General features: G+C 47.2%; 1 protein-coding gene across 2 annotated transcripts in view; it reads right to left on the reverse strand.

Annotated features, from left to right (window-relative positions):
- Positions 1 to 2,624: 2,624 nt before the first annotated feature.
- MARK3 (microtubule affinity regulating kinase 3) overlaps positions 2,625 to 12,192 on the reverse strand; it is a 696,418-nt gene continuing 686,850 nt past the window's right edge. For both annotated transcript variants that reach the window (XM_085626305.1, XM_085626304.1), the window contains one exon: positions 2,625 to 3,122. In XM_085626305.1, coding sequence (XP_085482431.1) covers positions 2,777 to 3,122 — 346 coding nt within the window. In that variant the 3' untranslated portion in view covers positions 2,625 to 2,776. The remainder of the gene's footprint in view (positions 3,123 to 12,192) is intronic.

The following is a 12,192-nucleotide window of genomic DNA, read 5'->3' on the forward strand; positions in this document are numbered from 1 at the left end:
GGTAACCCCCCCCCACCTCGCCTCATTGCGGCTCACATCCTGTGGGTCACCAGCCCGGTCGATATCCAGCATCAGGTAGAGGAATCAGGGACAGGCCACCCACCACAGCTTCAGCACGGCCCTAGTTGCCATGATCGCAGCCGGAAGCAATCATCCCATCACGCCTCGCGGCAGATCACCGGGATCGCAGGAAGGCCCCTCACTCAGCACCGACCTTGTGTGGCAGTATTCCGGAGTAACTGGTGAGTTTGTCTCCTCCGCTTTGCAATCTTATCCCTGCCAAGCATCACCAAATGTCAGTGCAGTCTTGATAGGGATCTGAGAGTGCAGTAGGCAGCGCGATGTGTAGCCGCCATTACAGGCGTACCACGTCATAGGCCTTATAACCAGTCATCGGGCTTATGAATCGCCTTCGTATCCTCTATGTGCAATTGCAACTGAGGACATTCGTGACTTCCGTCTTGTATAGGCGTCGCGATTTGCCAAAATCTCCTGTTATAGTGGCATTTAGGGCAGGATTATGTTGGATTAGACCCCCCTGTTGGCAGGAGCCTCACTCAAGTGCATCCATTTCTCGCCGGCTCTCAAGTGCCCGCAGCTCAAATAAAGTTTACCCCACCATTTTTTTTTTCTAGGCTACAAACAACATGGATATTCCTGAAAGTGGCAAACCTTGCAGTCTTGGATTCTCAACCTCAATGCACAATAAATTGGGACCAGGTGGATCAGTTTTAAAGAAATGGGACAGCATCACTTGAAGTAGTTCCTATTTAATATTTCCAGGGGCCAATAGCAGATTGAAGAACCCTGTTGTCTGTGGTGGAGGTCACAGCAATAAATATGGACAATTTTAAGCTATTCAAAAAAGGCAAGCCAGCAGAGGTAATGCTTTGTATGGAGAGTTCAGGCATGAAACTGTGGCACACATTTTTTTCATTTTGCAGGGGAAAGTAGGATACAGCATACAGACAGCTCATCAGCAAACACATGCCATGAATATGGCAGTAGGGGACACAAAGTGCTAGTAATTTATAACAATTAACCTCAAACATCTGATTAGTCTCAGTGCAGCAATAGTGAAGGACTACCACAAACAGGTTTTCTTCTTTTGGCTGATGTCACTGCATGCCACCTCAGACCAAAGCGGACACTTGGTAATAAATCTAAACAGGGCAGCAACCAAAGCAGTAAATTGTGGCTATGTTGTACTTCGAAAGGAGTGTGTGACTTAAAGTACTCCTAGGAGAACAATTGTCAAAGGTAGCATTTTTTCCAAAATGCTGAAGTAGCTGTCCATATCAGGCATCACGTCCGGGATATACACATGATCTGGTTCTAAAAGAAGTACTTACGGCAAAATATGATTATTCACGAAAACCTTCACCTCCTTAACCAGCAGATGACTGAAAAAGTACAATATTGTTATTGGTTTATATTCCATTTGGGTACCTATGGAGCAGGAATTAGTATTGCACACGCAAAATGAATTCACACATCTACCCACCATATTCCAAGAGAAGCCATGTGAAGCTAAACATACTTGTTAATGGCCTGTTGCCCCATTTAAGTGTGTGTATAAATTAGCTGGTAAATGAGTGCATCTAATTGAAATCCTTTTTGTAGAAATGTCCTTTATTAACAGATAACTTAAGTACAGGTTTGAGAAGAACTCTGTACATGAACCGCAAGGCTTTGGTAATTCTGAGGTCATATTAAGCCACAATACAGTCAAACCTTTGACAGACTTCATACTGTGCACAGATTGGGAATTTCAACATCAGTTTCAAAAAAGGACAAGAATAAAAAAAGCTCGCCTCTTGGTAACTAGCTTTGCTTAACTACTACTTCCAGTAAATACAAATAAAAAGAAATCGATAGCTCTTCATTCAGAAAGTTCAAATTTTGGCATAGTTGGTGGGAAAAAGGGAATATCCTTCAAGACTGATATTCAAAATAATACAAGTACTGCTGCTGGTTCTATCAAAATGTAGCACCATGAAACACAGGTCATTTTATATGGCAGATTTCCCATTGACATATACACCATCTTATTTGTCAATATTTAAATGCATTTAGAAAAAAAAAGTTGCAAGCCATGATACAATGGAACAGAAGGGCCAAATTTAAATCTTTGGTAAGTGGACATCTCAGCAGGTTGAATGCAATGGCAATGCTAAGAGCAGATTTGAAGAAAGTGCATGTTTTTATGTTCAAGTTCCAAAATACAATCCCACAAGATGTCTGTATAGTAAATATACATAAACTATACTTTGGGAACTCAAGGACACAAGATAGGCCACAAGTATGACATTACCCAAAGGCATTTGTTATGTGAACAAAATGAGGAACCTCTGGAAGAATATTTATTATAGAAATACACACACACACACGCACACGCACACACACACACACACAACTGAACCATACATAGAGAGGCATAAGGAGTGCTTAAGTGCATTAATTAGTTTCATTCTATTTTCAAAGAGACCAACCAAAACAAATTATAGCTCATTTACATGATAGGCAACTTTAATGCTGTAGTGCACTTGTGTATATATATATATGTATGTATATTTATATATATATATATATAAAAAGGTCCAAACTCTGCATCCTAGCGCAGCAGCTCATTTCCATTCCAATATTGAAGTACTGTATATCTTGATTTAGAAGATGCAGGAGTTATTGCCTAAATATTACACTATACATTTCGAAGAGTGTTCTGAAAAAACACTTTGAAAAAATGCTGCTAATTTACAGCGCAATTGTTTTTTTGCTACAGCTTTAACTCATTGGCGATTTTCGAAGCAATGTTTTTAAAAGCTATGGATGTTCCTGATATTCGTTTAAAACGAACTCCATTAAGTGACAGTCTTGGCAGTTTGCACACCTCCATCTCCCACTGGACAAGGTTTTCGGCATGCCCATCTCCATTGACACAGAACAGCAAGAAACGTTCTCGTTGTTCGTAGTCACAATTATTGACATCCAGGACTTTTCGAATCTCCTTCATCATGTCATTTGGATCCATAGAACTTGTGGTTTTCATACTCCACGTAAATCGTAATGAGCGGGGCTTTATATCCTTAGTTTCATCTTTCTGCTCTCCAGATATATTGCGACTGAAACAGATAAGAAGTTTTTGTAGTTATGATTAGTTATCAATCTTGTTTAAGTAACATTTAATGAACATTTTTTGATAACATCTACTAAACAAACTCTGCACAGCCTTTTCAGTAGAGTACATGAACTCTAAAGTCCTTTGCAGGTCCAGCGCACTAGACGTACTTAGGAAGCAATCAGACTGATGCAGTATATTCCCAAGTACACACAAGTACCAACTGGACACTAGAACGCATGTTTGTTCACATTCCCAAAAAACATTTTGACAAGAGAACAGGGGCTGGATTAGGGGTAACAAACATTTGTTACACATATAAAAGGTGCTAAATGCACTGGAAGAGGATAAAAAAGGGGTGTTAACTGGGGGGGGGGGGAAGCAAAGATGGGACAGAGCTGGAAAATGCATGCACTGAGATGTTTAACTCACACAAAAACAAACAAAACCAAAGCTAATAGGTGTTGCCTTAAAAATGTCGATGCCAAGCTGTCGGCTTTTCCAAAGTTGTAAAGCAATTTGTCAGAAAAAACAAAAAACAAGATACTAGAGGAAAAGTAAAAAAATCTATTGTATCTCAAAACTGCACAATGAATTAATAGTTTTGTAATAAATGGCAATGTTTACTTTATAAATACTTTTCACTTTGGAAACTCAAGATGGAATTGAAAAATAAGGAAGAGCCAGAAGGTAAAGGGAAACAAGTGTTACACCAGGCTTCTTCAACTGGTAGCTCTCCACATACCTGTAAGTAGCTCTACTGTGACCAACCTAGCCTACTACATTAACAGCTTTTCCTTGTCTGAAATAATATATGTATACCACAATTGTCAAAATTGACAAAATTGTGTGTATATTCAGAACTCATAAGCGGAGGTCTAGAGAAAAATGGTTAGATTCCCAAAACAGATTTAAACCATTACCTTGGTGCCATGGCCATTCAAGCTATAGCTATTATGTATTACCTATGTAAAGGTATTCTAAACTGAAAGCTTTTTTTTTTTTTTTAATATTACTGTGGGCTACCCTGCCTGAGGAACTGAGGTGATCATGGCTAGTAATTGTGAATGGCGTGGCTACTAATGTAATCTTTCCTGATATAGTCACAATTACAACACTATTAGTGGCTTGGGATGATTTTAGCAGATCATATGTAGCCTTTACAGAAAAGATTAGAGAACCCTGTGTTAGGCGAAGTTCAACTATTACCATGGATACTAGCTGAGGGGCGCAGCAGATGGCTCATCTCTCAGGGCCATGAAAGCCTTTGTGAGTCAAAGTGTGTACTTTGCGAAATGCAGGAGATAAAAAATGCACCCTTGAAGTTCTACTTACAGCCATACCCCAGAAAAAAATCTCTTGTGCTGTGCTTTTACAGTCAAACTGGAAGAGGAGGGGTGCAACACCACGTGGGGCAGTATTTGCGGAGTGAAGCAGCACAAGAGAAAGAAAGCTATCAAACATATACACTCTCTCATAGAGTGCTGAATGAAAAAGAAAAAAAGGTATTACCTTGAATGTGAGCAGTGGAAGGATAGAAGTCAGTTATTTAAAAGGATGGTAAAGAGGCTACGCTCCAGGGGAAAGCAAAACACCTTACACAGTCTAGCATGCTTGACCTAAAATGAAACTCCATATACTTAAGGTGCAAAGGAAACAAGTGAGCCAAGCAAAAGGATGCTAAAAAGAGCATGGGAAAGAACAAACACAGGATGGACAAGATGGAAAAAGGAAAGCCACTGAATAAGAAGCAAGCTAACAAGTGTGACAGTAAAGCCAACCAATGGGCAGACTCTGTGCCCACTTTCTTCGTAAGTTCACAACAACTCTTTTGCATTCAGACAGCTTGTGCTGTATGGCACACACAACATAATAAAAAGGGTCATTCCAAGAAGTGCAAAGCCGATCAAGCAAGTATTTAAAGTACTTCTGATAGAAAACCAACCTTCCTGTGGTCCACTTCACTTGCAAGAAAGAAAATGTCACTAAATCCCTGGAAGGTCAATCATTAAGCTTTGACAGAAGGGGCTCCAAGACCCTTTCTGTACAATCAAAAATACGCCCACTTCTCTAATGACTGCACAAGCAAGATAGGTGGTCGCTATATTGCGGTGGTCACCTTATTGTGGTGGGTCTCAAAATTTGCTTGCTAATGTATATGTTTCATATACTTGAAGTATGGGGAAAAATGACCTGCACATTTACAGAGGTGTCACTGTACAGTGAACCTCCGCTGCCTCAATAGCCATATGTGAAGTGCAGATGTACGAGTTACTTACCTTCGGTAACGATATATCTGGTAGAGGCGTTGTCTAGACACAGATTCCTCAACTTAGAATATCCCCAGGCATCAGACTGGATCCGGAAACTTTTTTGCAGCAGCACCTCTGCACGCCGGGGGACGGCGCCACACGACCCCACCCTGACATCGTCCACGCACGTGACGTCAGCGAGGTCATGCAAGTCCCTCCTGACATCAGTTTTCTTCGGAGAAACTTTTCCGCGACACAACACGGAGCCACCAACAAAAAAACGGTGAAAGTATGGGAACAGTGTGCGAGGGATGAAAATCCGTGAATAAATAAGGAGGATGGTGCAAGACACCATCGTAAAAGACAGAATTAGACACTGCCAACATCTAAGTGAAAAAGCTGCGAGAAAGAACCCCGCAAGCTAAGCGAAGACCCTTACCAAGTGCAACAAGGGAAGAATATCTCAACAGACAGAAATAGACTATTACCATGCAGAACAACAGACAGAAATAGACTGTCAGTACCATGGAAAACTGTGTCGTCTAGCAAGAACAGAGCACAGAGAAAACAACAGTCCACCGCAGGAAGGTATGAAAAGACTGGCACTGCTCCTATAGTAATGGAGGTCTGAAATAGAGGTCAACAGATCCCCAAAGAAGACGACTGTAGAGAAGACCAGAACCCTGAGCCAATAGAGAAGGCGGAAGGGAGGGAAGGCAGCAGGAGAAGGGAAGAAAATGAAGATGAATCTCCTGGTGAAGGTTAATCAAAAGGCATCATTTTACAGGTATGAAACCCATGAGAGGGAGTCAGCTGTATTATGGTAACAGAAACCCCTGAGAGGGAGTCAGCTGTTTTACTGCAAATCTCAAAAGGACGCAACAATGTGAGCACCCATGAGAGAAAAACCAACGCCAACTGTAAAAGGGGGCCTGCGGAGAACCCCACTTGGCAAGGTCCTCGCAGAACGGGGAGGCTGGGTGGGCGTTAAGGAATCTGCGGCTAGACAACATCTCTACCAGATACATCGTTACCGAAGGTAAGTAACACGTACATCTGATAGAGACATCTAGCCGCATATTCCTTAACTTAGAATAGATACCACAGCCATACCCCAAAGGGGAGGTGGGTCTGTGACAGAACAGAAAGTGCCAAGCATTTGAGCCGACAACAGAGTGACGGACAATGGGGAAGGCTGTGGCGGATCACCAAACAGCAACCCAAATAGCTCGGAAGAGCAAAAGATAAAGGGATGCAAGACATCCCAAAAATGCCATAATGGTGCTACACCACACCTGTATAAACATGAGGTAAAAACGGCACCAGCCATATACCAGAACAAAAGAAAGAGAGAGGAAGGAGGACCACTCCCTGCGTAATGGCACACTATGTGAACACCTACCAAAGGTGGAGAAGAAACATGAAGAGATGCAACCAGAGCCTACCAGGCTAGCCCACGGAAGGAAGGCCGGAGAGGCAACAGCCAAGAACCAAAGCTCAAGAGATAGAAATTTTAAATGTTTTTAGAACTGCAGGCGGAGACAAGAAACACGCCAAGTGCACACCCAGTCCCAAAAGGGTGAACAGGGGTGAACAGTAACAATCTTAAGCACGATGATGCAGGCCACCACAGAAACATGCACAGAGCAAACAGCTACAGAGACCATAGGGTGGCGTAGCTAGAATAAGCATAAGGCTGCGCGACCAGGCAGCGGTAAGGCCAAGGTGAGAACTAACACACAAAATAAATATGCAGGGTGGAGATCTAGGACGACTGACATTAGAAGAGCCGTCCCCGCATGCCGAGCTGATACAATATAGGGCAAACTTAAAGAGGAAGGCACAGCCGAAGGAAGGTGCAGCAGAGGCATCAAAGTACTAAGGCGTAGAAACGGAGGAATAATCGCAGAATTTCAGACTACACCCTCCGACTGGAAGGAAAGTAACCCATGTCCAGAAGAGAGAATCATTCAGTAACTGAACACGAAGAAGGGAGCAGTGTAAAACCGGGGAACCGCCCCAGTAAGCGGAACGCCAAAAGAGGCCTTATTGGTAATGCCGCATGCATCACTGGAACGGTCCCTGAAACATGGAGACTTCGGACCAGACCTCGCAGCCTCGAAGAGAGGTGAAGAGTTAGGAAGAAGAGTACCCATGGAACTTGCATATATACCTAAATACAGATATATATAGCAAAAATGGGTAAACTAGCCACGACTATGCAACATGGTTGTAGAGGAACACACCTGGTGCCGTAATGACAGACGGAAGCTGCCTTTAAAGCGTGATGAGCACCCCGAAAACCTCCGAAGGAGGAGAATGAAGCAGATAAGCAAGATGACCAATGACGCCTAGAAGATGACACCAAGGCACAACATTGAGCACCGTACAACGGCAGACCAGAGGACACCTAGAGGGCAAAGGAACTCTTAGGCCCAGTTGACATAAACAGAGCTATATAATAGCAAACATGTACCCCACACGGAGTATGCACACCCCAACAACGGGGAACACGTTTATTAGGGCAAGCCACAGTCAGAGGAACAATCTGTGGAATACTGCCACAGTAGGTTAACCGCCAGTTTAAAACGCACAATGCATCCAAAGGATGCTAAATGAAAGGCTAATCACCTCTGACCATGCGAAAGGTAGACCTGAGGCTTACTATCAGCCTAAAACACATAACGCATCAAAAGGATGCTAAATGAAAATGTACCACCCCAGAACAAACGCTTGAGGAACACAGGCCTAAGGGGCGGGTCCCACAGGGCAGAGGTAGCCCAAGCCAGGACACACACTGTATTTAGTGACCGTAGTGCAACACTAATGGAGGCAAAGATGTTCCGACTCCATGACTCAAGCCATCTGGACTCCCAGGAGGGAGGAAGCAATAGCCGGGGCAAGGACGGGAAGGCAGTTTGCAAAACAAACACCGGCACATCGGGATGCACAAATAAGCAGACCGTTATCGTGTGGAGCAGGACGGGGGCAGTGCAAGACCTAACGACCCACCGGGTCACCGGAAGCTTCAATGGGCAGAAGCGGCTCCACATTTCCTGACCCAAGGTGAAGGACATCAAGTAAAGGGTCCACAGGCAAGGGCATTGAAGGGGGAAGAGACCACGCTGAGAAAGGCTGCACCAGCCTCGGTCGCCCTCCAAGGAGGGGATAGTAGCTCATCAGTAGGTGAGGGTTGTAAGCTAACCTTCCCAAGACAGTGAGGGTGCGACCAATGCCCAACTAAGGGGAGCCCTATTGACGAATGGTCGTCCTGATGAGGCACTTGAGGAGGCGAGGAGCCGGTCGGGTGCGGGTGCTCTTGAGAAGGTGGGGATCCTGCTGGATCCACATATTCTAATGGAGGCACAGGCAAGAATACATTTGGTGTCGCCGGGCGTGAGGGCGATGCCAAACTCTCTACGGACGCTTCCGGAGAAGAGTCAACAACCCGGCGTCGATGCGGCGCCAAAACTACTTTAGTAGGCGCCGATCGAGCTTCGTCCGGCGCCGACCCGACTCCATCCGGCGCCGAGTCGGCTCCGTCCGGTGCCGAATCCACAATAAGCTTCCCTTCCGAAGAAGAAGGCGCTGGGGATGCAAGCCTCCAGCGCAGCACCGGTGCCGACTCAGCCTCAACCAGAACCGGCTCCGAAGGAAGAAGCGGAAGCAGAGGAGGCAACAAGCCCTCCTTCCGAAGAAGGCGGCACCGGAGCCGGGGAGGCAAGCCTCCGGCGCTGCCTCAGCCTCAACCATAACAGGCTCCGACTCCAGGGGAAAGAAGCGGAGGCAGAGCCGGGAGGTGAGTCTACGGCGCCGGAACGGTGCCGAGCCCGGCTCTGGACAGGCGGCCACCTGCCCAGAAGGACGAGGCGTGCCTAAAGCGAGGCTTTGAGCACCAGCAACCACCTGCGACGCCACAGGGATCCCCATGGGACCATGCGGCGCGGCAGGGGTGCAATGGGTTGTAGAGGGGGACCCAGCCGCCCGCACCCGGACGACGCCATATGGATCGTAGATAAGGGCCCTGACCTGGCCGCGCCTTGACGATACCACATCTCCGACGTCCCTGGAGGGCAAGGTCTCATTTGACGCCGGGGGTGAACCCACCGGCGAGTCAGTCGGGGACCCCACAGATAGCGGAGACTCCGAAGATGCCCCAGGGACGGGAGAGGACCCAAGGCAGGCCTGCAAAGCAGTGGCATAAGCCTCCATTTGGGCCCGAGTCGCCCCCGCACCCGGATAGGGCAGATAGAGGGGAGACGACTGTCAGGGCGCACGTCCGGAATGTTCCGGGAACCAGTGCCCCTGACAACAGATGAAAGTGAGGTCAAAGACCTCGGCGACATGCGCCGCAACTTTCCAAGAAGTGGTGAAAGACGGCCCCGGGCCCCAGAGGGCGATCGACGGCAGAACTGCGTTGAAGAGGCCGTGGGACGAGACGACTCTGACCGGGACAAACGTGCCGAGAGAAGCTTCATCCAGCGCTCCCGCCGGGACTTCGGCTTGAGGTGTTGGCAGGCGTCGCAGTCCGTGGAGTCGTGGTGCTCACCCAGACACATACAGATGCGGGTCCGTCGCGGACATTTGTCGCGAACAGGATGTACAGGATTTAAGCTCGAGGGCATCGCACACTGTTCCACACGCGAAGCGTCGAAAAAGGGCCTGAAAAAAAGGCCAGAGGAACCGCTCACTCCGGATCCGCGTTGCACGCGGAAAAGAAGGAAACTGATGTCAGCGTGCCGGGAGGGACTTATATGACCTCTCGGACGTCACGTACTTGGACGACATCAGGGCGGGGTCGAGTGGCGCCGTCCCACGGCGCGCAGAGGTGCTGCTGCTGCTGCAAAAAAAATTCCGGATCCTGTCTGACGCCTGGGGATATTCGAAGGTTAAGAATCTGCGACTAGATGTCTCTATCAGATCCATTATTTTCCCAACAGGTGTGGCCACATAAAAATGCTTACAGGCTGGTAGGCCCACACATGGCATCACAGTTTGCGCTGGTGTTCCAAACTTCCTAGCCCTTTGAGGCAGGGTCTACAAGCTCCATGAAGGTGGGTGCAGCCCGATACTGATCCAACCCTCTTGGGATCCAGCAGCCTCATCAAATATGGGTCAGGGTAGCCATTAGCAGACAAAAGGAGCTGAAGTATTGCTCTGCGCTTGTATACGGAATTGTCTCAATCATATACTCCATCTTCCATAATACATACGTGGGAGAAAGGATTTACTTATCTGTCTAGAGATGCATAGTAGTGCGCACAAAAAGACAGACTGAATTGCAGCCCTAAGTGATCGCCAGTGGCTGAGATTAATTCAAACATTCCATACATCACTTTACTCTTTGTTGCGAGAATTAACCCTGAACAGATCGAGACTTGTCTCACATTAGAAAAGTAAATCCTTTCTCCCACGTATGTATTATGGAAGATGGAGTATATGATTTGTTCTTTCTTCTTTTTGCCACACCAGAACTCACATGGCACCCTGTTACATTCCCAGTGGGACACAATGGCTCCTTTTTGGGCACCTAACCAGGCCTATGTTCGACCCAACTCATGGCTGGGCTTCCCTTTGAGACTTTTCCCCATCACTGACACAGTCTGCCACTATACCCGATACCCTTTCGCTAGGGACCTCCCTACGCGTCATGTCCTGGAATGTCAACGGCCTCCTGGACCGTTTTAAGCGCATGGCGGTATTACGTTACGCGCAACGTCTCAGGGTAGAAGTCCTATTGTTACAAGAGACGCATTTGCTGAGTAATCACTGTCCCCTTTTAACACGATGCGGCTATGATAGGGTTTGGCATTCGGGCTTCACTCGGGGCTACCGTGGGGTGGCGATCCTTGTGAAACGTTACCTCCCTCTCGTGACCACACGCGTCATCCACGATGCTCAGAGCACCTTCGTGGCCTTGAGTGGCACGCTGAATGGTGGCCCCATCAATCTTGTATCACTCTATTCTCCCCCTTCGATGTTGACAGTGACCCTGTCTAAACCTGTCGACCTTTTATCGCCCCTACCCTTAGGTCCCACTTTCCTTGGGGGTGACTTTAATGCCGCTTCCTCCCCTGACTTAGCCACGGCAGGCCCTCCTTCTCCTGGTAGACTTGCGCAGGCAAGACAACTGACATCTTGGACTGAATCAGTGGGCTTCTGCGATGCATGGCGTGTCTGGCACCCACACTCCAGGCAGTTCACACATACCTCGGCAGCTCATCATACACAGGCGCTTATCAACATGTTTTTCGTTCCTTTGACTGATTGTCTCAGGATCCAAGACGTTCCCATCCTCCCTCGGGGTATCTCTGACCACTCCCCAGTGATGCTTAGCACGGGCCCCCCTCCCGCCTCAATGCGTGAAACGTGGAGGCTAAATTCTTGGTTCCTTCGGGATAGGGAGTTTCGGAAGGTGGTGGGAAGGGAACTTAAGCAATATTTTCTGACCAACAAGGGATCAGTAACCTCACCAGGCACTCTGTGGGAGGCTAGCAGGGCCATGATTAGGGGTGTCGCCAAGGGCCAGCTCAAACTCCAGCGGCAGGCACAAATGGAACAAATTACCTCGCATGAGGCGCAAACGCTGCGTCTTGAACAAGCATCCACCCAACCTTCAGACGCCTCCGAGGTGCGACTTCTTACTCATATTCGTTTAGAGATTAGACAACTTTCACTGGACGCGGCCAAGCTCCTCTGGAGCTCCTCAGTGGCCAGGGTTTACGGTTGGGGCGACAAAAATGGCTCGCACCTCCACAGACTAGCCACCTATCCCAAACTGCATAATCCCCAAAATCACGGATCAGGACGGTTCGGTGTACC

Source organism: Triturus cristatus, chromosome 9, assembly GCF_964204655.1.
Source record: "Triturus cristatus chromosome 9, aTriCri1.1, whole genome shotgun sequence".
Lineage (NCBI taxonomy): Eukaryota > Metazoa > Chordata > Amphibia > Caudata > Salamandridae > Triturus > Triturus cristatus.